The following is a 27,603-nucleotide window of genomic DNA, read 5'->3' as shown; positions in this document are numbered from 1 at the left end:
GGAGAAGAAAAAGGGGTCCCGGCGTTTAAGCCTTGCTTTTTCTTCTGATTCCCTCCCTCACGCACCCACATACATACATACACACTCTCTCTGTCTCACGCTTCACAATTGACGGAAATCATGAATGACCGTTCTCCCTCTTTCAATTTGTTTCTGGCTTCTTATCGTTAACCGCCGCATTTTTAGTCTTGTTCTTCTTGTCTCGATTCTGATGTAGCGATTAATACCTTAGCTCTCTCTCTCTACCTGTCTACCTAACTACCTGCCTACATATATTACCCTCTTTCTGTCGGACCATCCGTCTACCTATCTGTCCTTCCGCTAGCGTGTTTGTATGTTTATTTATTTGTCGTTTTATGATGTTATTGTGGGGGGGGGGAGCAAAAAAGCGAAAGCGGAGAAAAAAGCGGGATTTCTGTTCGAAAGGACGGTTGGATGGATGGACGGGTGTTGTTATGTACATTCCAAAATACTATCCATCGTTTCATGTCTGTCTCCAAGCTCCTTTGCTTGATGAAGGTACTTCGCCTTGCCCTAATTATGCCGTAATAGGCGATGTGAAGTGTGGCTCTATAGATATATACGGAGGAAAAATAAAACAGCAAAAAAAACATACAACACCAGGGATTTGCTGACCGTCATCAACCCAGCTACTGATCTGGCCCAGCCGTACGGAGTAAGGGAAAAAAGAGGGCATTCCGAGGTCCGAAAAAGGGCTGGAAAGTAAAGAATAAAGGGATATCCCAACTATGGCTTGAAATGTGGCTCAAAGTGGCTCAAATCCAGGCGACACTTCTCCTAAACTTTCACAAAACTCAGATTTTAGCCTTCCGAGGCCCATATTTCTTCCCCCCAACCAACGTTCATTTGCCTAATTGCCGTGATAGCGCCCTGCGAAATCAACAACTAGAGACGGAAATGTGCGACGACCTCCTCGACGCGCTTGCCACCAAGATGCACGTCCCTACCCTCGAAGTTAAGAAGGGCGAAACGGTAATACCGAAACACTGCGAAAGGCATTTTGGGCCCAGGTATTCAAAAGAGGGTGGAAACTAAATATCCTGACAGTCGACCCCGACGAATTTCCAGAGCGGTCGAAAGAAGGCGCAACATGGGTGGGCTGGTTGAATCAGGAACCACCCCCCTTCTCCAGCACAGAAGCGTCGCGGCGTCGGAGTTACTTTAGTCTTACCACCGACCCGAAGACATACGGCCAAGGTCTACCTCAAACCCTCGATTAAGATAGGACAAAGCACAATTGGGTGGGTTTGGTCGGACAGCAAGGGCGAGTTCGTTGGGGCACAATATGTCCCTATCGCCCTGGGGTATCTGAGGTAAAAGCCTAGAGCGACGCCAAGCATAATTTTGATAACAACGAGATTAAGCGCGTGGGCGCGTAGAATATGAAGAAGGCTGTCTACTGGGCCAGGAATAGGATTGCGCAGAAAATCTACATTGACGAGGGACGCCAAGAGCTGGCAGAGCTGATTCCGAATGACTGCAACCCCTCGACAATAAAGGAGTTGGAAACATGCACTCTAGTTGAGGCCCGGTCCACGGCGGGGGAGGTTACCATCGACTGGAGCTACTAAAGTAAGTGTGTCATTTTTTCCTTTCAAGTCTTTACCCTCTGGGAGAAGCTAACATATCGTTGGTAAGGAGAACCCAGGGCCTACCTGAAGCAACAGGCTGTGTTAGCATGGTTTAGCGCTCGCCCGATTGTATCAAACATTGCAGGTGGAAGGGAAGCAACGGTGGCATGTCGTTGGCAGGAGCTCAGCTTGGTGGGGCCCGTGGATTGCAATAGTAATTTGCGGCAGGGCAGTCTGATGCACCCTAAAACCTAGCTGGGTCCAATTGCCCTATTAAGATAGCATAAGGTCCACATCCGACCGACCCTACCAAATAATTTAAATCGCGTAACCACCTGCTCGACCAAACTTCCTTCTTGCAAAGCTACCTTCTCCATAACTGCGTCTTTGCGTCAAACCTCGGGAGTAAAAAGAAGGCAAAAGGGCGCACGGACCGCAATTTTAGAGTCCGCATTTCTAGAGTCTGCATTTCTTCAAGCAATTCTAGCCCATTGTGTTAAGTGGCTCCACCAAACACTCATAGATGCTTTTTCGTCGCCTGCGCCGACATAAACATGTCTGTGCCGTGACACTGATTACGTACTAATACAGATAGTTGTTGAGGTTTGGAGTTAAATATAAACTTGGATATGGAAGTAAGACCTCCCTACAAGAGCTAGCCAGAATATATGAGGCCTCAGCATGGATAACTGGTCGATATGGTATCAAGAAGCCCCGACCGATCACAGATTCCCACAGATAGTGTCTAGGTGATTGGCTGCCCGCGTTATATTTTGTTTATGCAGTGTCAATGAACCATGGAATGAATGAATGAATGATATGATAATGGCACGACACACGAAAAGGCAAACTAGCACAAATAGAAAATGGCATGGTAACGTGCTTTCGCTTCATGGAGGGCTGTGACTATCTAGACACTACACAGCCATGGTTCTGGGCCTGGCATATCCTCACTACCTGTTTTCTTTAAAAAGGAAGAAAGAGAACGAATAGGGATGGAAAAATAAGTCCAGAGACGGCCTCCTTCCTGCTCCCCAACCTGGCCCTTGAAGGCTGATAGTCACAAACCTAGTCGCTGAAACCATTCATGTCATTCTCAAACCTGAGATTCTCTTGCGCCTTCCTATGCCGCCTCTGATTCCACTCGTCCAGTCCGGCGCACAGACCCGTGGCCAAACGCACTTTGACCATATGATGCTGTGTTTTATGTTCATTGTCTGGTTTGGACCAACGATTCGGCCCCCGTTTGTAACTAAAGCACTGTCCACAGATTGTCGCGCGTGCCATGGTGTGAGAAGAAGAAAAACAGGCCATTGCCAATCAAGGTAGCGTCGCAGTCGTGGCAAGAAACTAATGCTGTATTCCAGACAAGCGAGAAAATCCAGTACTGCGGGGGAATAGAAGGAGAAAAAACGAAGCCAAGCGTTAACTCATTTATTGACTCCCAAATCCCTTTGATTGCTTCCTTGGCGATAAAGGATCTTTAACGTCGTTTTTAGTAGTTCGATGATGAGGCAAGTCGCAGGTGCACTCGTACAAGCGCATAAAGACCGAGATGAAGGGTCGTGCGCAATTGGCGTGCACCATGAGATTACCACTCGTACTCGCCGGTGGCTTTGTGGAAGACATACTCCCGGCCATTGACCGTCAGGACGCCGTCCTTCAGGGTGCACTTCCTATGTGTGTGTCAGCAGGGGGCCCAGAAGTAAGCGACGACACACGGCTACATACCACTTGTTCTTGACTCGCTGGACCTTGTCATACATGCAGAGCATCATGTGGCCCATTGAGTCGTCGTCCTCTTCTTCTTCATCCTTCTCCTCCTCGGAATCGTCCAGGTCGGAATTGATGGCGTCTTCATCAAGGTCCTCATCCTTCATAAGGTCATCAGGGCCATCGACTTGAGAGGGGCCACCGGCGGTGGCTTTGCTCTTGTTCGCAATACTGCGGTGGCGGGTAGCTTCCTTGAGGGGCAGCATAAGGCCGCCACCCTCTATCTGCTTGGCTCTGGAAGCAATTTGGGCATGGATCAAGTTGTCGATCTCGACTCGGCCCATCTCTACAGGATGGCCGTTGGCATCACGCCGAAGCAAGACGCCCTCAAAGCTGTCACTGGATCCATCAACTTGAGCCGTAGGAAGGCCGTTCGGACCGTTCGTGTGAGCACCCTGCTGAGACTGCAGCCGCTGCTGCATCGTGGCGGCTACTCCCTGGCGATACTGCTGTTGCGCGTTAGGTTGCTGCTGCTGTTGAGGAGCCTGGTGCTGCTGTTGCTGCTGGGGCGGCTGCCCCGGTCGCTGAGCCAGTTGGGCCGGGTTCATCTGCTGAGCCATGCCGCTCTGAATGGCACTGATGGAGGCAGCAGCACGTGGGCCATAGTTGCTCTCCAGGGCCTGGGCGGCACGCTGAGCGGCTATTCCGCCGCGGCCTGCGTTTGCAGCATTATACGCGGGAACGCCGGTCTGACTCATTCCTGTGCCAGGCTCCTGCTTGATGCCGGGTTCAGGCTTGACCATGCCCGGGTCGGGCTTGATTCCCATGCCATTAGCACCGGGATGCAGAGAGCCCTGATGCGAGAGAGGCTGGGACGACGTCTGGGGGCTCAAGGTGGCCTGGGTATAGCTGGTGGCAACCTGCTGGGAGACGGGAGGAGCCGCTGTCTGAGCATTGTTCGCTGCAGTAGGAGGCGGCTCAGGCTTGGGATCCCAAGGGAACTGCGCGACGTTGAGCTGCGAGAGTTTCTGTTGCCAGCCCTGTTGCCTTGTGTGTTAGCGCTCAATTCCCGGCCAATGTCGTGAAGGAGTCGGGGATACGAGGGGGAAGATGGGGTAGAGGAGGGGGGCAAGAGGGGGGCGAGCCCAGTGTCCGCACAGGGGTACACGTGACTTAAAGCCTGCTTGTCCAATCGGATGCGGCAGACGGGTGATGGGGGTTCGCTCAGCAGTCTGGGCTGGAGCTTAAAAAGAGACCCAAATAGCACAGGGCCGCCCACCCCGACTCTCCACCCTCTCGCGCTCCCCCAAAGCCCAGGAGGCAGCCACCTAGCCGTCATCCGCCACAAACGACCCGACGCTTTGTCGCCGCCGTCCACCGAGCGCAGTTTTGGCCATGATGGCTGGCGAATCTGACAAGGACAAAAGGGAAGAAAAGAAAGGAGAGATGCAGGATTGTATCCAGAGATGCGACCGATGATGAAATATCTCGGGAGCATCCACCAAAGCGTGGTGTTGGAAAACGGGAGGGCGATAGATGGGGAGAGAGAGCGGATTGACTGCCGTAACACAGGACACACGACTCACTTTTCTCAGCTCGTCCAGGACGCCATCCTCGACGCCGTTCTCCTCGAAATCGACACGCACGGCATTGATGACCTCCTGGATTATGTGGTCGTAGACCGATCCGACGTTTGCGTTGGACATTGTCAAAAAGGTCGAGGTGCGAGCGATGCAGTAGGAAGGTGCGCAGCTTCTAGGGAAGCGAGACGAGTTCTCCTAGTCCCAGCACTTGTGTTTCCGTGGCCTCCTCAGTAACGTCGCCGCCTTGCCGTACCGTACCGCCCGGCCACAGAAGACAGCTTGCCGCTCACTTGCTCCTGATTACGTCCTGGAGGCGCGAATTGAGTGTGTAACTTTTTTTTTGTGGTTGCGCACGCGATGTGAGCGGCTGAATGTTGGTGGTGGTTAAGTTGCTGCGGGCGGCCGGAATGAAGACGAGGCGAGGTGAGGGGGTTTCGTAAATGCGGACCCGACAAAGTCAGCAACTGCCCTGCTGTGCTCGCGATTCTGCTCTCCCTTCTCGAGCGGCTCAGAGCATTATAGACCCTCGTAGTTTTGTATTCCTTGGTTGCAGATGCAGCGTGTGCGGTCTTCTTGCAAGTGGTGCGCCACAGTTTTGGGGAAATCGCTGGTTTACTCGCAAGAGGTGGTGTATTTGGGTAAGTTGTGAGGCACTACCAGGCCGCCTTTAGAAGTTGGCTAAAAACTGCTGAGTCAGCCAGCGACCAACCGCAGCAGCCACAGGCGGGCACTGGCACAGGGGTCTCCGTCGATTTACTGATACGGAGCGCTAAGTTTCGCGGTAAGGCGGTTGCAACCTCCCAATCCCTGAATGTATGTTAGCAGGGGACTTTCCACGATTGAAAGTCAATTCCTTACAGCTCCCCTAGAAGTTCTTTCACCGATCGTGATGAAAGATATTCGAATCCCTATTTTAGAATTATAGAGACCTATCTCTTCTTCCAAACTCCCGAGGCTTTTCCTGGCCGGTTTATTACTAGGCTATAACATTTATTCTGCCCAAGTACCGCGCCAACAAACATTCAAGTATTGGATTGTATGTACTCAGTAACCGGGCTTGCAGGTATGCACAGAATCCCACGATTCTGGTTACAGCGGCCTTTGTTCCGCCGCCGAAGCTGAAGCAGTAATTTCTCTAACGCGGACACTAAATACCTCTTGAGACATCACCTTACCTTATTCCGATCAAAGGTGCTTCCACGAAACAAGACGGAGAAAAAGAAAGTCGGTGAAGAGAAAACAAGCCGCCTCGCCTGTCAAATTCCAACACAACCAGGATCTTACCCGCAAGTCCTATGGAGTTCCTGACCAATCTCCCTTATTATTATATACTACACGATACAGATCTGACTTGCCTGATCTGATCTATATCTCTTGACAACTATGTAAGGTAAACAAAAGTCATTCTCCTATCCTTTCTCATGCCGGAGTTGCCAAAAGGGCCAGCCAGTGGTCGAACATTCGCAGCCTGTAATGACCATGACAAGAAGAGCATGATAATCCTCTCATGACCCCTTCCCAGTCCCCAACAAAACATTATAAAAAAACACACACCAGATCTTCAGTCTCATTCATTCCTGCATTGAGAGAGATAAGAACCCCTCCCATTTCCTCGTCGTTTCGTGATGTGGTGAGAACTTTGCAAAACCCACCCCAACTCCGCGCTGATAAAAACGACGACGACCAAAATAATTTGCTGCAGGTAAAACGCCTCCGCCAAGAAACCAATGGACGCTTAAAATGCCAGACGAGAACCCGATTTTATACCTACCGTTTCTTCGTGCGTTAGTTAGTAATTGATTCTGACAAATTGACCCAGCCGCGGAGAGTCTGTTGATTTCGTTGTTGCTGTTTTGGTGTTGCTGTTTTGGTGTTGCTGTGGTGATGTTATTGTTGGTGTTGTTGTTATTGGCGGCGATGACGGCGATGGCACAGGTCCTTGACGATTAAGACCTAGCGGATGGTCATCTGCTTGGTCATCTCGGCCTTGCTAGACGAACTGACGCCTCCAACTGCGGAGCTGGCGCCTGCCTTCTTCTCAAAGAGCTTCCAGAACTTCAAGCTCTCATCGGCGGCTGTTTTCGGGAAGAAACCAAGTCAGTAAACACGAACGCGATTCATGATGGGGGAAAGAGGTCAACTCACCAGCTGTGGCCAGCATCTGGCCGTCGGGGCTGAGGCAGCTGTGCAGCACGCGGCTCTCGTGGGCGGGGATCTCGACGTTGCGGACCAGGGTGGGATAGCTCCAGATGCTGAGCGAGTTGTCGGGGAAGCCGCTCGAGCTGACAATCTCGCGGTAGTGGGGGCTCCAGCGGAGGCTGGTGACCTGCGAGCCCGTGTCGATGCTGTTGACGCGGGCGCCCGACGTCGTGTTCCAGAAGTGGATGTGGCGGTCGTACGAGCCGCCGCCCGTCGCGAGCAGGTTCATGTTCCACGGGCACCACGAGAGCGCCTTGACGGCCGCCTTGTGGTTGGTCTTAGTGAACTTGGGCACCGCGAGCGATCGCGCGTCCCAGATGGACACGAGGTTGTCGTTGCCGCCCGTCGCTAGCTGCGCGCCGTCCGAACGCCACTCGAGCCCGCACACCTCGGATGTGTGCGACACCAGCTCAGCCACCTTGTGCTCGGCGATGCGCACGTCGTGGTTGTACACGAGGCCGCTCCGCGCTCCCGTCGAAAGGAGGTGCTTGTTCCACCCCATGACGCCGACCCGCGTATCGTGTCCGAACATGCTGCGCACCTTGGTGCCCTCGGCAACGTCCCAGATCTGCACCTCGCCTGTGCCGAGCCCGACGCCGACGTACGCTCCGTCGCCTGACCACTTGACGCTGCTGACGTAAGTATCCGGGCTGGTCTCGAGGAGGCTGCTGACGGTGCCTTCGTCGGCCGACCAGACATAGACGTTGCGCTCCAGGCCGATGGCCACTTGGTTGCCCGAGCTCCAGTCGAGGAGGTTGAGGTAGTAGTCATCGATGAGGCCGGGCGCGTCCAAGACACGTTCCGGCGCCGTCGCAACGCGCCGCCTAGCCTGTGCCGAAGCTGCGCTGGCCGCCTTGAGCGGGCGATTGTACTGCTGCCGCAAGTCGATGGGCTTGGAAGACTCGGGCGGCGCGGGCTTGAACTGCAGGATGCGGGTGTTGAGGTTGACGCCGCATGCGCTGGCGAGCGAGTCCTGGTACGCCACGCTGTTTGGCGACGGACGCGAGTACGGAGCCGATTCGTCGTCGTCGAGGTTCAGCCCCTCGAGCGCGGCGATGGCGTCGTCAGTGGCCGACGCAAGGAGCGACGAGGCATCGCCGTGGCCGGTTCTTGGTCGCTGCTTTTCCTGAAAGTCTGGCTTTCCAGAGCCGACATTGGCAATGGCTGAGCTCGCACCGCGGTTGGGAATGAAGCGGTCGGCAGCGTACGTGAGAGATGTCTTGGTGGCCTTCTGTCTGAGAGGGGCCGCCTTCTTTGCCTTGGCACTGGAGGGGGTCTTGTTGTGGATGCCGGTACCGGTGAGAGTGAAGTCCGAGACACCGAGCTCGAGGGCTTTGCGCGGGGTTGAGACACCACGAGCGATGTTGGACTTGGGAGAGTCGCGGTGGCCCTTGGTTGAGGACTTCGCCAAGTGGGCATTGAGGTTGTTTCCGTAGATGGAACGGGACGCGACCCGCTGGCCGTCATTGCACGACTTGTCTGGCGTAAACGGCGACGAGTTCAAGTTGACGGGGATGGAGCGCTGACGGGGAGAAGGGGTCAAGGGCATCCGTCCGCCAGCGGTACGAGAAGAGAAGAGGCCCGCATGGGACTTTAGGGGGGTGGCTACTGATAGGGTAGCCATGTTGCTGATCGAGCTCCAAGAGACTCAAGCTAATGGTTCCTGGATAGGGTTAGTAGTGCAGTCGTGTTTGTTGTATTTGGTGGATCAATCGATTGAGCCTCCACGGCAAATGACTTGAAGCCGGCTGGCTGGGCGAGCGAGTAGAGGGCTGCAGAAGAGCGGCAGCGATCTGGTCGAGAGGGCTTTTTGAGATTGGGTTTGTGTGAAGGCAGATTGATGTCTTGTTTGCTTTTGAAGCTCTGCGAGAGCGTGCGGACAGCGAGGCCAGAGAGAGGAGGTTGGAGGTTGCGGATGATGGTAGAGAGAAGGAGGAATTGGAAGCCAGCTTGGGGGAAGAAGGAGCAGCTTTAAATGTTTACACCCGTTGTCGGGGCAACACTTGCCAGCTGACTGCCCCGCAAGTCGGGGCCCCGCCATGGACGCCCGGCAGCTGGCCTTACAGCGCCCAGCCACCGCAGGGGCCATTTCGCCTTGTTCGCCCCCACTCGCCTCAGGGGCACTTCAGCCAGTGGCCAGGCGACAAAAAAGTTTGCCAGGCGCAGGCAGGCGTATGGCGCTAAGTCGTTAGCGGAACCAGGCCCGCCGAATGGGAGCGGGTACCTCAGATTATGTAATTACGAACTCCCATCCCAGGCACGCACGAGCCAGGGATCCTTGGCTCTGCCTATCCTGAATTTAGCGCTCCGTAGTACTCTGTTCCACATCGCCTATCGCAACCGGCCTTTAGACCTTGAAAGCCACAAAGCCTCCAGTTGCGAATCTCGGAGCCGCGAACAGCATCGCCAAGTCCGGCAACTCGAGAATGCTGCATCACCGACAGTGAGCCCACGTAGCGCTGCTGCAGCGTCTTGAGCACGATAATCTTGGAAGCCTCGCCCTCGGCCTCCACCTCGGTCACAGTCTCTCGGTCTCGACCCTCCAGGGTGAGGGCACCTTTGATCCGAAGTGCAATCGATCACGACCCCGGCACCGCGTGCCATTCATTCTATACATATCTTGCCTGGCACGCCTTGCACGCCTTGCAACGCTCTGCACTGCTATTCCAGACTGCCCTAGCGATCCGTCCGTTGCTTGCTTCAACTGCTTCCCGCTGTGGACTACTCCAGGGCCCACGCCATGGCCCTGCCTTCGACTCCTGGAGCCTCGGTCACTGGCCCTTCGATCTTCGGCGGGCCTCCCCAAGCCGCTCATACTAGTAACAACAACGCAGCCAATTCGTCGCATGCTTCCTTTTCGTCTCTAGCTTCGACTCTGACGGCCACGCCCGCCTCGGCTGCCTCATCCAACAACACGTACATTATGCCCAACTCGCCCCTCAAGAACCGAGCCCCCATGGACGGCTATCGTCCCAAGGTGACGCGCACCCTGGGCCAGCGCACCGCCTGTCTCGTCAATGCCTCGGTCACGTACTGCGGCAACAACCAGATCTATGTCTTTGGCGGCTTCGACCAGTACACGGACGAGGTCTATAATCATGTCTTGCGCCTTGACCTGGTCAGCCACCAGTGGAGCCTCGTCGACAACTACGGGGACATACCCGGCGTTAGGATGGGTATGGCAATCTCCCCGAACCCTCACGTGTCTCGAATGCTGACAACCCCTGTCCAGGCCACACGGCAACCATGTACAAGGGCGACAAGCTCTTGGTCTTTGGCGGCGAGAACGAGCATCGGACCTATCTGTCCGACCTGATCATCTTTGACCTCAAGACGGCACACTGGACGCAGCCGCAGGTGACGGGCCCGATACCCAAGGGCCGTGCTAGGCATGCCGCCGTCCTACACGAGGACAAGCTCTTCATCGTTGGCGGCATAACGGGCCATGACAACTACGTTCTCGATGACATATGTTATCTCGATCTGAAGACGTTTACCTGGTCGCGGGCATGGCGCTTTGTTGGGAGGTTTGACCACTCGGCCTACATATGGGGCGACAGAGTTTGGGTCTTCGGTGGCCTTAGTGAGGACATGGACAAAGTCAACGATCTCTGGTGGCTGGACCTCAAGGGCAGCCCCGCATTCGAGTCGCCGCCCCAAATCGGTTCCCTCGACCGCTCTGGCATGCCCAGGAATGCGACATCGCCGAGGCCGTCGTACCCTGTGCCCCAGTCGCCCGTGGTCGGGTCGTCTGGCTATGCCGCCAATTCGAGGACTGCTCAAGTCAACCCCCCGTCATTCCACCTCAAGACATATGCCCCTCCGGCGCCCGGCGCCATCTCTTCGCTGAGATTCGTCAGCGGCACCAACGTACCCTCACAGATGCAGGGCGTTCACTTCCACGTCTACTCATCGGGCACTCTCCTAGACTTTGTAACACCGGCAGCGACAATAACGTCAAGGGAATGCTCGCTGCTAGCTCTCGATCTGGGAGCCCTCCGCTGGCAGAAGCTGGCCGAGGGGCGCGAGATCTTCAAGCCCGGCTACCGCTGGCACTACTGCACAATGAACGACGACGGCACAAAGGCCTGGCTGCTTGGCTGTCCCACCGACCCCGCCGCAATCGACCTGGGTGCTAATGGCCTCGAGGAATATCTATCTGATATTATGGAGATCGATTTGCGCCGGTACGGATTCTTGGGTAACAACCACGCGCCTGAACCGCGAACAGACCTGGTTCGCCCGTCTTCGCGAACGCGCCATGTCGAGCAGTCTTCCAAGGGGCTGGGGTCCGACCTTGCGAGGCTTTTTAATCAGCCTCCAGAGAGCGGGAGCGGGACCGACTTTGTCGTCACGGCACTCTCGCGCGACTACGACGACGAGGAAATCATGGGCTCCGCGCTCATCCATCCCTCAGATCCGGCCGATGGTGATCAGACGTGGCTTGCGCCCGACGTCCCGACTTCGCCTCCTATCCACGTTCACCGGCTCATCCTCCAGGCCCGCTGGCCGCACTTTGCACGTCTGTGGTCGAGCCAAATGGCCGAGTTTCACACAAAAAAGATGCACATCCCTGAACCATACAGCGTCGTGAAAGCATTCCTGTACTACCTCTACACAGATCGGATTGATCCTGGGTCGGCTGATGATGAAGACAACCTGACGGCCGACCTCTCGGACGTGGCCGGCCTGCTCGTCATGTCCAACATCTACAATATACCTCATCTCCGACTCTTGTGCGTCAACCGCCTGAGCAAAGAACTGGACGTGGACCACGCCTGCATCATTTGGTACTGCGCCGGCCTGGCGAGCGAGGAATGGCTGCGCAAACGGGCTGCGGGCTTCTGCATGACGCACTGGGGACGCATTGTCCGCACTGTTGGCTTCCAGCGCCTGCCACGCTCGGCCCTCGTCGAGCTGTCCCAGGAGATCGACATGGAGGGCCGTGTTATTGGCGGCGATGAGCTGGACATGATGGTCGGCGGTATTGACAGCCGCTTCAGTGACAACGGCTCGGCCGTATCGCGCCGGAAGGAGAGCATCAGCAGCAATCAAACGCAAATGCTCGAGAGCGAGGCTGACGACGACGATGGCATGGAAATGTCATAATCTGCTATAGTCGCTCGGAGAAGCACCCCGTAGCTGCTGACCGCACTTGCAGATATCTCTCGGTTCTCCCCCCCCCCCCTCACCTCCCCGGCTCCACCCTCCTCATCGCATTACATGGGTCATTTGATTTTCTCTCAAAGAATGTGAACGAATCCCGTGTGGTTATTTGTGTTTCGATAGCACCTGGCGTGCTTGGCTTACATTATCCTCCGAGTTCAAAGTTTTGCTTCTTTTCTTTTGCTTGGGGGCATTGGCTGATTGTTTGCTGTAAATGTATGGGAGCCAATGGAATATCACAAACGATGGATATTACAAGTTGTCTTTTTTTCCTCTTTGTTACTTACCTAGCTCGATCGGTGGGTAGAGAGATTGTTTGGTTCGTCAAGGGGCATTGCGCGGCGTCGGGCGAGAAAGGAAGGACGGGAGGTTGGTTTGTTGTGCTGTCGTATTTTATTTAGCCTTCATATTCATCCCATCTGCCCGCCCCTATGCGGGTCTGAGAAGAATGCTTGATAGGGAATGTTATTGCCTCCGAGGTTGTTCCTGGCTAACTATGTTTAGAGAGATGCCCCAGCTACCGTACTTGAGGTAAACAGGTAGAGGAGAGGCTTCGTGCTGTGTTATATGTCCGTCTATTCGACGGTGTAGTTATGACTTGACGAAAGCATGCTCCTGTCTAGCAGGAGCAAGTTGTTCAGGCTGTAGACAAGAACTGTTTCCCAGCCCGAATCCGTAGAGATATTCAGACTTTCATCTTAGGCTACGCTCGATTAGCACAGTCGTTTGTCTCTCTTGGTCTTCCAGCTAGATAAAGTGAGCTTGACCGAAAGCATGGCAGATGAGGCAAGGAAGGCAAGCAAATCAATAAGGTAGTAGGTAAGGCAAACCAACCAGCTAGTTCTTTATTCCCGCTGCATCTAAACTATCTGCGCTCGCTCGAAAAAAACTTGGAGGGGAGGAGGTTGATAGCTAGTAGCTACCTACGTAGGTATATAATGGAAGGCGACACAGAAACTCACATCAAAGAGGAGGGAGGCTAGATAGGTAGGTAATAAAATGATGCAAGCAAGTAAGCAATCCAGCAATCCAACCAAACCCCCTTTTTGAAAAAGAAATCTGACGGCTTTTGCTTTTATTTTTGATCTCGGAACCACCACCCATCCATTCAGTCATCCATTCAGCCGACTGCAGACAAGAGAAAGCAAAAAGCCAAGCAAGAAGAGCGTTGAAGGGGGGAAAAAGGAAATAAGCTCAGAACAACGAAAGGAAAACAATTCTTTTTAGATTGAAAATACAGGACAAAACGCAACGATATGACCGGAATAGGGGAGGCGGAATGGAAGGAGGGTGGGAGTTGGGAGTTGAGGGAGGGAGCAAAACCTCTAACAACTCGAGAGAGGAAAAAGAGCAAGTGACCACCAGCATCCAGACCGAAAACCCCAGCGCCAGGAATCCACTGAATACCAACTACCCAAAAACAACCGCACCCTATATGAGAGCAAACATTTGTAGCAAACTGCAACCAAGACTCCCACCCACCGGTGCGCCGTGGCCGGTGCTTCGCCTCGCTTGGTGCGTAAGACAGAATTAACATTAACAACAAGAAAAACGAAAAAAGAAGACAGAAAAAGAAACAAAAACTCCCAGACGAATATCCCATGCAAAGCGAATGAGGTGCTGTTCGCGTCAGGCGTGGCAGTTTGGCATGTTCCGCAGACGGCTTCGAGGCCCTCCCCCCAACTAGCCCAGGCGAGTTTATTTAAAACCTCCTGGCTGGTTGACGGATTTCTTGGCTGAAGTCGTCTTCCTCCATCTTCAGAAGGACGAACCGCCCTCTCCTTCCCTCCACACCTCTCTTTCTGTACTCTCTCCATGTCGTGAAACATATATCACCCCCATCTAATAATTGCAGATACTCTTCATCCCCCGTTGCCCTTCTTTCGGGCCAGAACGCGGTTTTTATAGCGTTTCGGGTCTTTCGTCTTCTACTTCCGCCCCGTTCTTCCAGATTCTTGTCCGTCTATCCCTATTGTAAACGATGTCTCTCTATCACCCTCTCGTCAAGAGTTGGCTCTGTTCCTCCAAATCACCAAAAAGAAGAATTAGGAATTGGCTGTAGCGGGGATTCAATCCGCGTGGTTGGGCAGTGGGAAGAGTTTAAACCGAGCCGATTCGAGTACCAAACGAGATTCTCAGGCGGACTTGACTCGTCAAACACTTGCGCCAAAAACGCAACCAAGTAGGGGCAAGCCCGAAATTGAGAGAAGAATATAGTAACGTGCAGTGCACCAACTCGAAGACTCGGGAAAAGGCAGAGAATCTCGGCCGATTGTCCTGGTCGAGGAGCCGGTAAAGAAGGGGAGTGAAGGATGGGTATCAATCTGAACCCTACTCTCTATATCGGGGTATAAGTCGGCAAAATCTGCCTAATGACGATCCCTCTTTCGCGATGCAAAAGACCGAGACCGTTCATGGAAACGCCAGACAGCATGCTGTAAATGCAAATTTCGACACAAATGGAAATAGTGAAAATGGCAGCTTAAATGGTGGCTGCCTTGTACTTGGGAATATGTCAATCGGAATCGCAACACGTTGCGATATTTTCAGCGGCCCCCGGAGTGAGACAGATGCGCAGGAACTGCACTATTGCATCTCCTCATTGATATTTGGAAGGCCTTGCTGGAGTGCAAGAATGGTTGATGGGTTCGACATCATCGTTGACAGGATATTCTGATGCTGGGCCCGCATCTCGGGGTCACACATCGGAGAATGCTGCTTGTGCTATTATGATACGTGAGCGCAATGTCGAATGAAATAGTAGATTTGGAAATACTTACGTATTTGAGCCCGTTCAGGTTCTTGTACCTCTTACCGCAGACTTCGCATTTGAAAGGCTTTTCTTTCTCCATCCCAAGAGTTCCCGGATAGGGCGCGCTAGTCTCTGGGTTGACTATTGAGAAGGTCCCATCGCCATTTTCGTGGAGCTGCTGGGTTGAGTGGCCGTGGGTCTTGTGGTACCTGGTTTGGCGCGTTAGCGGGTTCAGGGAGGGGGCAAAGGGAAGGAGGAATAGAACCCAAGAATGAAAACAAAACTTACTTGAGACCGTTTTGGTTCTTGTAGGCCTTTTCACAGCCGATGACCGGACACCTGAACGGCTTGTGCTCTTCGCTGGGCGGCATCATCATCGCACTCATTTGCTGCAGGATCATGGCCGGATCTGTGCCAGCGGGAAGCTGGCTCAAATCCAAGTTCATGGCCGTCAGCTGCTGCTGCAACTGCTGTTGCATCTGCACTTGCTGGTCCCAAGCCCGCTGCTGACTCGTCATCTGGGTCGAGCCCCCAGGGCTATACAGCCGCTTGGCAGGATCGTCAATCGTCCCCAATGTACCAAATCCAAGCCCACCTAATTGCGTGTTGAGGTTCATGTTCCCCATGTTCATCTTCATAGGCATTCCAGGGATATCATCCTCGTCATCTTCATCGTCTTGAGAGAACTGTCCCCTTTGTGGTATCCCTTGCTGAGTTGTCAAGGTCGGCGTGTTTACTGACGAGACGGTTGGGTTGTTTTGGAAGCCAAAGCTGGCGGCTGCAGGCGTCGGGGGCTGCGAGGTACGGAGAGCCTGGTGAGGAAGGCCAGCGCTGTTCAGATGCAGCTGCGGCCGTTGCTGCTGGCCAAAAAGCTGGCGAGTCTGCTGGATAGTGCGCTGACTATCGTCCATCTCCATAGGGCCGACGGCGTCGTCGAGCTCCATGTCGCCAACAGCATCCATGTCGTCGTTCATGTGCGACGTTGAATTAGGTTTTTGGAGGGACGGCGTTGTCTGGTGCTGCTGTCGCATCATCTGCCCGATCCCGCCGACACCCGCGTTCCGACCGGCTGTGCCTGTCTGTCGCGGCTGCTGATACCCATGCAGTGACTGTGCCGTCGGTTGCGCCCTCCCGGCGGACGGCGCAGACGGGGTGGCCCGACTACTTGAGCCGCGCGCATTGCCTTGGTTTGCGGCAAAAGAGTCGATGTTCCTCGAGAACGAGGGCGTCGCTGTGGCGTGGTGATTCTCCTCGTAGTGCTGGAGGAGATCGTGGAGAGTGGCCCAAGTCCGCTCGCAGCACGTAAAGTCGCGCATGAAGTTGGCCTCCAACTTGGGGATGTATGATGATGAGTGGAAAGACGGCGACTGGTGGTTGAGGTATGGCGAAGTTCCCGTCATCATCATACTAGCAGCGCACGACGCAGGTTAGCTCGTGAATCCAAAGACACAAAAAAGGAGAAGCGCGCGGGGACGCAACGCCGAACGGTCGTCGATGCGCAACATGTTTTACTCGGGAGATAAGCGTCTCGCGAGGACCGGCACAAAGAGCTGTCGAAGGAAAGGGACTTACTCTTCCCTAATAAAACTCCCGACGGAAATGCCTCCCCAGCTCATGCCGCCCATCATGCTGCCGGCCAAACTCTCGCGCCGGCCGCGATTAGCATGGTCACGATTTGGGTTTGCCATGGAGATGGGCTTCGCGCCAGCGCTGACAAACGAGTCGTTGCGACTGCGGCCCATAGCCGAGTCAAAGTTGGGACCAGTGGTCATGTCGACGTCGACGTCGGTATCGACAACAACGGCGGCAGCGCGGTCAGTGTCGACAAGATCAAGGTCAAAGACAGCGTTGTCGGGGTCAGTGGCGACGTGGGTGTGGTGATTGTGCGCGGTGGGTTCAGTGGATTTGGATATGTGCACCGACAATGTTGAGATGTTGATGGGCCTGGAAGTGGCGGACTTGGAGGGAATACTGTCGCGACCAAATACGAGCGAGCTAGGCGTCGCCGGCTGGGGTGTTGGAGATGGCGAGCGGGACGAATGGTTGAGGGAGAGAGGCGAGTTAGCGGCAGCGGGCGACTGGGACGACGGGGCGTCAGAGGCAGAAGGCGATGCGCGATAACAATTGGGCCCACCGCCGGCCCCAGCAGTAGTTGCACTTGCAGTTGCAGCAGCCGTAGCGGGGCCAGTTCTAGTTGCAGGGGGGCCCGCAGGTGGTGCAGGCTCGGGGCTTGTTCTCGAAGTGAACCACTTCATGGAGGGCAGCATGGCAAGGGCCAATGTGGATTGAAGCGCTGCCTAACCGGGTCCGGGAGGAGTCGCAAATATGCACCTCTGCGGTTCTCCAGGGCGGAAGGATTCGAGAAGGGGCGGACCAGAGGCAAAACGCCGCACAAGTCCACACGATGGGGGGGAAAGAACAGAGGCGAGTCGACGGCACAGCGCAATCGATTGCAAGATGGGATGCCTGCCACGAGCTATTTCGGGTTCCTGGGCCGCTGGGGGACGGCAGTTAAAGTTGTTAGCTAGGGATCACGGATATTCCGTAGGTACGGTAGTAGCAAGGTATTGGTTCGTAAGGAAGTTGGCCTGGCAGACCACGAATGGGTCGCCTTCTTATTCACCCCTGGCAGCGCCTTTCCGCCAACAAACGACGAACGGCTAAAGTTTGACGGATGGATGGGCGGGTGGCTCGCTGATATGTGCGGTAGGCAGGTAGGAGGGAAATAACTTACAGAGCGGTTCCGCCGTCAAGGTTCAGGGCGCCACAAAGTCGGTTGGACGGCCGTATAATGTCCAACTAGTAGTAACAACGTTGAAAGTGTGGGCCTGATTTGATAGTAACTTATTCCGTTAGTAGGCCGGTTCGCAGTAACCAGTCTCGCAGGATGGTAAGATACGGCGCAGTGCGGGTGTAAGTTGGCGATAAAACTATAGTCCGAATAATGACGAAATAGACGGATTATACCAGACAATAACCCCTAGGACCAAAGATAGACGCAGATTAGCGATATGGGAGCGAGGCGGTGGGTTCGGGCGTGTCAAGCTGAACGAGCTGTGAATTGAGCGGTAGGCGCTTATTCCGTATCGTATAATGTGTATGCTGGATTAGACCGACGGATCACGGACGCATTACGCCGCGAAAGTCGTCCTCGAAGTTAGATCGGTAGTTCTTGGTGTCCCTTGCCCTTGACCTTGACTCTTGGCTCTCGCACACGCAGCTTTTTGTGTTGGCGCAGGTCTTCCGGAGGCTTAGGCGCAGGCGCGGATGGATGGAAGCAGGCGTCAGATCGGGCGAGCACTTCTACGGCGTTGTAGGAGGCGGTGGCACAACAAACGCTGGGTCCCTGGACACCTCAGCTCGGGACGCTGTGCGAGAAATTAAATGTAAATACTCCGTGCAAGTAAGTGCAAGTGGGCGAACAGGAGGACCTGACTGAGTAGCGAAAGGGGGATGCGGTGTGCAAGCTTGCTTCTTGTGGGCAAGCCTACTATGGTAGCTCCCGCCAGGAAGGTACTGTATGTGTGTATGTACTTCGTACCTGCCTTAAGTTTTGGTGAACTTTGGCTACGACATCCATGCAATGGAGCCGCCGTCTATCATTCCCATTCCTAGATTCGTCTCTCCCGGCAAAGGAGCAAACGGAAGGACGTGGTACCCAAGTTTCCTCGTTGCCACGACGAATTATTGCCCCCATAACCCGCCTGCGCCAAACAATAGATATGTAGTTATTACCGTCCTTACCTAAGTAGTAGGCTCGTCTCTTCGCCGGCAGAGGTTACGGCGAGGCTATCATACTAGGTCTGGCTCGAGTTCTCGCTCTGCTGCCGCCGAGGGGTTGTGCCAGCCCGCACTGTGCTCGAAGCCATTCGCCGTTCACGCAGATCCTCCTCCGTCTGATTTCTGAAATAGCTATGACGGTACTCACCACTCGCCGCTTTGACGCCGCTGCGGCGTTAGTCTAGCTTGCGAGTGGCTTAGCCTTATTGTCTCGTTACAAATTCGGCGTCTCAAAGATGGAGACGGAGACCAGCCTTACGGTACATCCAATATGATTCAGCTTGGTAAGGTAACTGCCATTGGCGCTTTAGGTAACCGAACTGGCGCGGAGGTTTCTTAGCTGTGTGTCACAACAGGCGAGACAGAACGTTACTGCCATGTGAATCGTAAGCGACAGGCCCGCGACTTCCCCAAAGTCTCCACTTTGAACCAGGAACTTGTAAAGGCAGCGCGGCAGTAAGGTGGGCAGTCACCGCTCTACCTAACCGACAAAATTCCAGAAACCAAAGCGTAATTGCGTATCTGTTGTTGTAGGTTTGGCTCATTGTTGTAGACGAGGTGCAGTACATGCCTGCCTACCTTACTTTCCTCCTCTTTCCAAGAGTTAGGGCAACTGTCTCACACTGCACCCCAGCCCCAACTCATGATGGCGCCTCAGACAATGGTCAGGTGTCTCAAGTGTGCCAGCAATTAAGGTAGGCAGGTAATTTCGCCTCGAGCGGGAGGCTCCCGGCGATTTTAGATCGGCCTGTCTCAGGGGAAGGGGCACGGTATGCGGGACAGTCGGACCGCGGGAGGCCCAGGCCATGAGAGTTATCGGACACATGGAGCTGAGTGACTCCTGTCACGGTGCAGCCGAGCATTGAATGTTGGTGGGCGCCTTTGCGTGCTATAATGCTCCGGCTCCAAGATTGCCACTAGGAAGCCGTGCCATGGAACTCGGGGCACACAAAAGTATAATCCGCGAAGCTGCCACTTCCTAGCCCGAGTGACATTGCCCATGGTGCTCAAGCCCGCAACGTTGTTGTGACTGACTCAGAGCCCAGAAACTCAATCGTCACGGAGGAGGGGTTGATTCACCCAAGTCACTCGATTCCCCTCGACACCCAGAGACTCACGCATGATTCATCTTGACCTCCCACCACCCGACATTATTATTGAGAAAACAGAAGCTTGCCGCACTTGCTACGGAAACTCATGTTGTGGTACAGCACGTATCTAGACAAGAGTCCTCGGTTTGCCCTAACACGAACATTTAGTGTTATTAGTGGTTCGAGAACGGTTACGCTTCCATCATATCGAACTACATCCGGTTGAAGTCACCCATATTCCCCTCAACAGACCAACTAGCGTTGACAAACGACTACCTCATGGCCCAGGGATCCTTGACAACGGCAAAAAGAGGCAGGTTGGAGAGTATCCATTCCCCGCCCGCGTGCAGCGGACGCCTTGCAATCCAAGCTGGCCTGGGCTCCACTCCCCTTTTGAGAATGGAGACTCGGCCTCCACTGGTCGCGGCTGCTTGCCACAACGGTGGACCGTGGTGCGTCTCCCGTCATGCGGTGCGCTTGCCGGGAGACCCTTGCCACCGTCAGGTAGGCGGATCTTGCGACTGGCTGGTCGTCTTAAGACCGTTTTGGCGACGCTAAAAAGCCTTCGGCGATTAGGTGGGCACACTCACTTACATCCCGCCTGTGTATGGATACCTTACCTATTAGCGGCCTCGGCTTTTTCACCGGAATGCGGAAACTAAAAACCGTCTCTAGGCTTTGGCTTCCGCTGGTGTTCCAGACAGACCGCACGAAGACGGCAAGGCTGTAGTTGTCGGACCTGAGCCCTGGGCTTCCAGTAGTTTGAGCGTTGTTGCGCTGGCCGATTCAGACAAGTCTCCGCTTCAGCTGGCGCTAGTGCGACGGAGCCATTGAGCTTTAAGTATTTTAAGCTCGACAGGCACAAGTGGCAGGTAATTGCCGAAACAAGTTTCTTGCCGCAGACTTCTAGATCGTCCACGGAGCGTTGCTACTCATCAGCCGTGAATGTCCTTCTGAGACGACAAGGCGGAGAGCCTACCCAGGTATTTCTGGAGGATCGGTGCACCGCCCTTGCTGAGCGATCTCGACGCAGCGAATGGAAACAAAACATTATCAACGGTCGCCAGGTGTCTGATGGCGAATGACGCTGCTCTGTGGGATATTTCCCGCCTTTGCCCCACAGGAGATCGACAGGAGAGGGCAGATCGAGGGCACGTTTCCAAAAAAAAAAAAAAAAATGTCGGCCGTTTCGAGCCAATATGACAACGAACCCAGAGTCCAGAGCAACAGCCCCTCTTTCTCTCGGTAATCGTTCCTGCCCATGAGCGTTAGCCGTATGCGACTGCGACGTCGATATGCGCGATAGTCGCTTTTCCCCGAGTTGCTGTGTCGTCAGATCTCGCTGCATCCTCAGTCGGCTGCATGCCACCTCGATCGTGTTTCTCGCTCGCTCATAGTAGAATGCATATCAACTTCCTAACGTCTTATCGACTCGCCATTATTCGTTGCTTTAGGATTATCGATGCCAATCTGGTTAAGCGCGGTTTCAGCGGTGCTTGGGGGTTTCGGCTCCAATATCGGCTCAAGTTGCCATCATACCGGCATCACCGCGGGGCTTTGGCAGCTGTTTTTACCACCAACACACGTCCTTGAGCGACGTTTAGTTGGCGCCGAAACAGTCTATCTGCTCCTTCGTTGTGACAGCCTAGTTGGCCTGACACTGGGTGGGAAACAAGCGTTTGTTACTCATCGACGATGTTGGCATGTATGCGGATGCCCGAATCTTCGCAGTTCGAATCATGTCGTCTATCTCATTGCCAACCACTCACAGGCAACTATACACACTAGATGATTGTCCAATATTAACTCAGGCAATTGGCTTGGACTTCAATTCAGGTCTGCACTACCAATAACAACCGCAGCACACCAGCATTTGCCAAAATGAGAAATCCCGCCTCGACGAAGTGCATGGATATCACAGGCGGCGAATACTGTCATTGACTCGAGTTGGAGCCACATTGCTCCCGGCTGTGGCTAGGAAGGGCTGATCACGGCGGTCATTTTCCGTGCTTCTGTGGCCGGGTTTTCTTTACGGAACAACAACGAAAGTGTTGTGGTGATATGAGCATGAAAGGCTGGCATGTGAGCTTCATGGATTATCTTCCCCTCGGACGTGTGGCTGTGTCAAGCCGTTCGACTTCCTCTTTCGGTACATCTGCTGTTTCGCGCCGCGTTACGGCGGTGAGGGCTGTCATTTTCAGGAGATCTCAGCCAACCGGGCAGCGCTCTTCTACCCCCCTAGTTTCCTTCCCAGAGGCTAGTCCCGGTGGGATGGGATGGATGTCAAGGGTTCTGCCACCCAACCCCGACCTGAACAAACGGTCCGAGCGCCATCGTCCTTCCAGAAGGGTTCTAAGCCGCTCCGCCCAAATCGCGGGCGGTGAATGCAATTGGAGGAGAGGAAAAAGTTGCTCATGGAGGTGCGTACTTGCGAGGAAATGCTTGATAGAGTCAGAGTTGTGGCATGTTGACGCGACAAGCCCGAGTCAGCATCTATTCCACCGAGCCCTTTGTTTGAGGCGCCTCGCGGCTTCACTGAGGAGCGAGCTCGCGTCCATTTATTTTCTGTCAGCTTAGACCCTGAATCCATTTGTCACAGCTCGACGGCGTCGGCGATCATACTGGGGTCTCCTGGGTCTGCGGAATAAATGGGTTCCCGACACCAGGTGGTAAAGTACCTCCTCGGATCATCGTAGGCTGCGAGAATTCACCCCCTTTTGATGAAGGGCAGGCGGTAGCAATGCAGTCGACAAAGGTGCCGAGTCGCCGACAGTGAGCCCGAGAGACGAATGAGGCAGATCCTGTCAGCGCCGATGCCACGTGTGTGCTCCGGCGGCGCACGGCTACCAGAACTCAGCCGGCTTGGATCTTAAACTGGCCCGACAACAAGTTCTCGGGCTGGTCACGAATCCTGAATGCCGTCTCGTAGCTGGGGATTATTATTGATCAATAATCAATCGAACAGCCTGAACCAGGCGGCAGCATTATCTAGTCTATATTCCACGGGTTCTTCCCTAGGCTCAGTAAGCCAGATTCATTCCTTACCTTTCGTACGATTTACAGCGTCCTCCGTCCATACCTCCTACTCAGCAGGTCTATCTCCGCCATTCGGGATACTAAGTACGGAATACAGCCACGCGACCGACACTTGTACCTAATGCTGTATGCAATCTGCATTGCTACCACTGGGAGAATGCGTCAAGACGGGTGGGATCGGAAGGGGGGAGAATGAATCGGGTAGACCCGTTTCAAAAGGAATGGCATTCTTTGCACAGCTGCCATGTTTTTGTCAGCATCAAACCTCTTGGCGTGGTTTGCTGGCCATTCTCCCTGTCCCCGCGGAGAAGCCATCGCAGGTAAATCAGCGACCGGCGAAAATAGGGACCAGAATTAGATGTTGGCGGAACACGCCAGCCGCTGGCGGGCCGGTTACAGGCCTAAAGGGGCACGGTTTAGGGGTCTTGGTCCGTGCGAGCCACCAACTGCTGCGGCAAACTCTCGGGATTCAGGGATTCGGGCCTAGCCTTTTCCCGAAGGCTCGCAAGCAGAACGGATGAAGCCATTACATCACCGTTTTCCCCCGACGAAGACCCCAAATTCGCCGCAGCACCCTCAACATCCCGAGCTAGGCCAGCTTCCGCGGGCGTAGAACGGGCTACAAAGGGCCACAGTAATCAACACAGTTGACAACTTGACATACATATAATAACTCAATTGAAGCCCAATTCATGCCCAGGCTTTTAGTCTCCATCTGGAGTAGAGAAAACACACCATTCACACAACCTGCCCGTTGATTTTTGACCCACCATCTTCCTCCGCCCCACTCAATCCTGTCGTCATACGACTATACCCACATCATCTAATCCATCAAAACCCAGCCATAAGCTATACCTACCTTATTGATAACATCCAGCTAACGTCTATTCTCACGATACCTGTCTTCTAACCGCCCTTGCGACTGCGCGCAAACACCCGCACCTGAGGAACAGCAGAACCACCACCTTCAATCCGCACCCACATCCACTACGACCATGAAGATTATCAGCAAAGAGGAGGAAAAGGCCCACTACGATGAGGTGCTCAAGGGCGGCATGATAGGCGGCGGGCTCGGCCTCGCGTTGGGTGTGGTAGGCGTCATCGGCGCACAGAAGCGGTATTCGGGATTCCGGGCGCTGACATTGCCGTTCCGGTCATTCCTCGTAACGTCGGCGGGCACGTTCGGCGCCATCATTACGGCGGAGCGCTACAGCGTGACGTTTCAGCGCGCCAAGGACCCCATGAACTCGTACAAGGACGCGTCGCAGCTCGCCTTAGAGGAGGCGCGCCACAACGAGTCGGCCGCCAAGCGCTTCATGGACTGGGGCCGCGAGAACCGCTACACCATCGTCCTGTCGTCGTGGATCGCATCAATGGGCCTCGCCATGGCCATCGTCAGCCGCAGCAAGTACCTCAGCACCAGCCAGAAGGTCGTCCAGGCCCGTGTCTACGCCCAAGGCCTGACCCTCGCCGTGCTCATTGCCACGGCCGCTTTCGAGACGGCCGACGCCAAGAGCGGCAAGGGCCGCTGGGAGACAGTCATGGTCATCGACCCCAACGACCCCACGCACAGGCACCTGATTGAGAAGCGGATCGAGAAGGAGGATTACGAAGGTCAAAATCTTTGGAAAGGTGAGCCACCCCAGTCACGCACATGTCGACAAGCAGCTTTACTGACAACACTTTTTTTCCAGATATGGTCGTTGCCGAAGAGAAGAGGTTAGAAGAGCAGAAGAAGACCCGTGAAGCCGTCGCAGAGAAGCAATAGAAAGAATCGTCGGAAATTCCAGACAAATGGGAAAGAAGGAGCAGAACAAAAAAAGGCACAACCTAATGGTAACACGCTGCTTTCGGCGCGCGTAAACTTACTACCACCAACTCACAAAATCATGTTTATCCTTCCCCTGGAGATGGCAGGAAGCCACAGCTTCTCCCTTTTCCACGCCGAATGGACTTATGTCATCCTCAGATGAACTAGACGGATGATGGGACGGAAAAGAAAAGACGAAATTGAGGCCGGCGAGGCCTGCCATCGGGCTCTCGCACTTTCATGCGTGTTTGCGTGTGGGGTGGAGGATAGATCTCTGGAATGAGGGAGAAGACGGACTCCCTCAGCCTTGTCCTAGAGCATAAGAAGACGAGATGGAAGAAGGCGGAGAGTGGCCTTACGAGGCTCTTTGGAGAATGCGGTGTTTTCTCTCTCCTATGTGTAAATAGCAAAACCCAGCATTGATGCGGCGTTCGATGTCATTTTTTCAGCCTTAACATGGAGCACTTTAGTTTTTGTCTATTTTCACCATGCTCGGCTTTTTTTTCCCGACATGATATTGCATAGCTTGCATGCAATCGGAAAAACAAATGGAGCGAGGATTTATGGATCTCATGTAGGCAGTCATAGGTTATCAATCAGGTACAGGAAACCTCGCATCTCCTCCCCCTGTGTTACATTTCCTGAGATTTCTGTTTATTTTTGGTATAAGATGTAGGTAGAGTGTCATAGCTCATCTGCTTAAAAAAAACCTGGAACAGGACATAGAAAATACCCCAATATGAGAGTATGAAGACATGAAAATAGAAAAGAAAAAATGTTTAGATAAAAAAAATACATCCTTTATACGGGAAAATAAAGAAATGGCAAATCATCATATAAAATGCTTGTTAGCCCACCCACCCCTGAAAATTCATCAAAAACCCCAAAGCCAAGTCACACTGCTCATCAATCATTTCACGGTCTGTCCCCTTCATGTTGTACTTTCATCCCGTGACGCCGCATCATAAAAGCCCCCTATTTCCCACGTCATCTCAGATTCTGTCGTCTCCTATGTCACTGGAGGGGGAAAGGGGTTGTTAGCCGTTGGCGATCATCCCGGACAAGAGACACGTCAAAGTACCCCAACCCAGCACTAACCCTAGACCTCAATGGTGAAATGGCTGATTTGGGAGTAGTAGGCGTGGACGGCGAGCTCGAGGATCCAGACGTCGCCGAAGACCTCGCTCCCGTCAAAGCCGCCAATCATGAGTAGGCGGCTGTCGTAGAGGACGGCGCCGTGGTAGCCGCGGCCGCTCGGGGGCAGGCCGTAGACCTTGCGCTTGTCCCAGGACATGGTGACGAGGTTGAGCAGCAGGACGTCGTTGGAGTACTCGTTGCCGTCATGGCCGCCAATGACAAAGAGGTACGAGCCGACGATGGTGGCCGTGTGCGAAAGGCGGCGGAAGGTGATGGGGATGCTGACCGACTTCCACGTATACGTCTCGACGTCGTAGACCCACACGTCGTTGAAGCACTCGCCTCCGTCGGACCCACCGTATATGATAAGCTTGCTACCCACCATGTTGGCCGTGTGGTAGCCGCGGGCCTTGGGCCGGAGGTCCTTGCTGCCGGGCCCCTGGGTGACGGGTGATGAGGACGAGGGGCCCGAAATGAGCTTCCACGACAGCTTGTTGAAGTCGCTCACGTCGAGACGCCAGATGTCGTTAAGTGCGCGAACACCGTCGCCGCCACCAAAAACGTAGATGCCGCTCTTGTAGAAGCAAGCCGTGTGGGCGCGGCGCTTTGAGGGAATCCGGTCGCCGACGATGCGCGGGCGGAACCAGCGAAAGTTGACCGTGTCCAACACATAGACGTCGTTGTAGTAAGCGGGGCCGTCGCCGCCACCAAAGATGACGAGCTTCTTGCCCACGGCTGTGCACGTCATGGCGCGAAGCGGCACCGGCACATCGCCCACGACGGGCGGCGTCGACCAGTAAAAGGCGTCGGCGTCTAGCACATACAGCTCGTTGAAGCAGGCCCGCGAGTCACACCCGCCAAACACGAACACGTTGGACCCCACCAGCGTCGTCGTGTGCGCCCGCAGCGCCGTGTGCGGGGACCCCGACACGGGCGCCCGGCTCCAGTACATACCCGACGACGGCGCTGCCAGCACGTCGGGCGCGGTCCGCGGGTCCGCGAGCGGCGGGAAGGCTGTGTAGGCGGCGGCCCCACGTGCCGGGACGCCCCGTGATGTGCCCGCGCGGGACACGGGGCCAGTTGAACCCGATGCTACTGACGGAGCCCCCGGCCTAGCGGCTATAGCAGACGTGGACCGCAGCGCCGTGGGGCGTCTACCGCCATTGCTGCCACTCTCGGTTGTGTCCTTGCCACTGCCGGCCGAAGAATCCTGGCGCTCGACGCGCGAGGCGGCGGCGCCGGTGCCAGTGGGGGTGCCGGTGCCGGTGCCGTTCGAGGTGAGGGCCGTTGTGGGAGTTGTGGTGGCCGAGGTCGCGTGACGTGCCGAAGTAGGTGTGGGAGTCTTAGAGGGAGGGATTACGAAGGAGGCCTGGGAGGCAGAGGCCGAAGCCGAGAACGAGGTGGCAGACAGTGAGCCAGAGCCCGGGGTGGCTGATGACTGGGAGCGCTGGCGGATGGAGAGCTCCGAGGGCTTGCGGCGGCGGTCCTGACTCCTGGACGACAGGTGGCCGGGCGTGTGGGAGCGGGGCAGGGGTATCGGGGGCGCGCGGTCCTGTGTCTCGTCGTCCGGGAGGGCCGGGGTCGGCGGAGGGCGCGCGCCGATGGGCGATGTGGCCTGGGTTATCTTTTGCGAGCGCACGACCTTATTCGCTGTCCGCTGCAGCTGTGGTGCTGGCGGCGCCGGCGGCCTGTTGCGTTCGCGTCCTCCTCCTGCCGTCAGTGGTCTGGCCTGATCAGCCATTGT

The 27,603-nt window shown here is 54.8% G+C and overlaps 6 protein-coding genes across 6 annotated transcripts; 2 read left to right on the top strand and 4 right to left on the bottom strand.

Annotated features, from left to right (window-relative positions):
- Positions 1 to 3,044: 3,044 nt before the first annotated feature.
- Positions 3,045 to 5,169, bottom strand: B0T26DRAFT_67100 (transcription factor IIA, alpha/beta subunit). Its single transcript, XM_060439259.1, has 3 exons — positions 4,892 to 5,169; positions 3,324 to 4,345; positions 3,045 to 3,268 (listed from the first exon to the last, which is right to left on the bottom strand). The coding sequence occupies exons 1-3, from the start codon at positions 5,009 to 5,011 to the stop codon at positions 3,184 to 3,186; spliced, it is 1,227 nt and encodes a 408-aa protein (XP_060303235.1). The 5' UTR covers positions 5,012 to 5,169; the 3' UTR covers positions 3,045 to 3,183.
- Positions 5,170 to 6,841: 1,672 nt separating this feature from the next.
- Positions 6,842 to 8,711, bottom strand: B0T26DRAFT_633757 (WD40-repeat-containing domain protein; the record flags this gene model as incomplete). Its single annotated transcript, XM_060436565.1, has 2 exons — positions 6,842 to 6,963; positions 7,034 to 8,711. 2 exons carry the CDS (start codon positions 8,709 to 8,711, stop codon positions 6,842 to 6,844), a joined length of 1,800 nt encoding a protein of 599 aa, XP_060303234.1.
- A 1,116-nt stretch (positions 8,712 to 9,827) lies between these two features.
- B0T26DRAFT_633992 (uncharacterized protein) lies at positions 9,828 to 12,196 on the top strand (the record flags this gene model as incomplete). The annotated part of the gene is made up of 2 exons (XM_060436589.1): positions 9,828 to 10,263; positions 10,320 to 12,196. The coding sequence occupies 2 exons, from the start codon at positions 9,828 to 9,830 to the stop codon at positions 12,194 to 12,196; spliced, it is 2,313 nt and encodes a 770-aa protein (XP_060303233.1).
- Positions 12,197 to 14,839: 2,643 nt separating this feature from the next.
- B0T26DRAFT_737054 (uncharacterized protein) lies at positions 14,840 to 17,272 on the bottom strand (the record flags this gene model as incomplete). The annotated part of the gene is made up of 4 exons (XM_060443396.1): positions 14,840 to 14,977; positions 15,034 to 15,214; positions 15,294 to 16,412; positions 16,578 to 17,272. The coding sequence occupies 4 exons, from the start codon at positions 17,270 to 17,272 to the stop codon at positions 14,840 to 14,842; spliced, it is 2,133 nt and encodes a 710-aa protein (XP_060303232.1).
- A 6,635-nt stretch (positions 17,273 to 23,907) lies between these two features.
- On the top strand, positions 23,908 to 24,680 carry B0T26DRAFT_632629 (uncharacterized protein; the record flags this gene model as incomplete). Its single annotated transcript, XM_060436460.1, has 2 exons — positions 23,908 to 24,544; positions 24,607 to 24,680. The coding sequence occupies 2 exons, from the start codon at positions 23,908 to 23,910 to the stop codon at positions 24,678 to 24,680; spliced, it is 711 nt and encodes a 236-aa protein (XP_060303231.1).
- Positions 24,681 to 25,821: 1,141 nt separating this feature from the next.
- Positions 25,822 to 27,600, bottom strand: B0T26DRAFT_737052 (uncharacterized protein; the record flags this gene model as incomplete). The annotated part of the gene is made up of 2 exons (XM_060443395.1): positions 25,822 to 27,045; positions 27,082 to 27,600. 2 exons carry the CDS (start codon positions 27,598 to 27,600, stop codon positions 25,822 to 25,824), a joined length of 1,743 nt encoding a protein of 580 aa, XP_060303230.1.
- Positions 27,601 to 27,603: the final 3 nt, after the last annotated feature.

The sequence above is a fragment of the Lasiosphaeria miniovina genome (genome assembly GCF_030549165.1).
Source record: "Lasiosphaeria miniovina strain SMH2392-1A chromosome Unknown B0T26scaffold_1, whole genome shotgun sequence".
NCBI lineage: Eukaryota > Fungi > Ascomycota > Sordariomycetes > Sordariales > Lasiosphaeriaceae > Lasiosphaeria > Lasiosphaeria miniovina.
Note: the sequence above shows the minus strand (reverse complement) of the source record. Positions and strands in the feature narration are given on the sequence as shown.

Bases quoted from the DNA above. Each gene is read 5' to 3' on its own strand.
- B0T26DRAFT_67100 (XM_060439259.1), bottom strand. From the start codon at position 5,011: ATGTCCAACGCAAACGTCGGATCGGTCTACGACCACATAATCCAGGAG. The intron at 4,346-4,891 runs GTGAGTCGTGTG...ACAAGGCAACAG, and splicing joins TCCTGGACGAGCTGAGAAAA to GGCTGGCAACAGAAACTCTC. The intron at 3,269-3,323 runs GTATGTAGCCGT...ACACACACATAG, and splicing joins CAGCGAGTCAAGAACAAGTG to GAAGTGCACCCTGAAGGACG.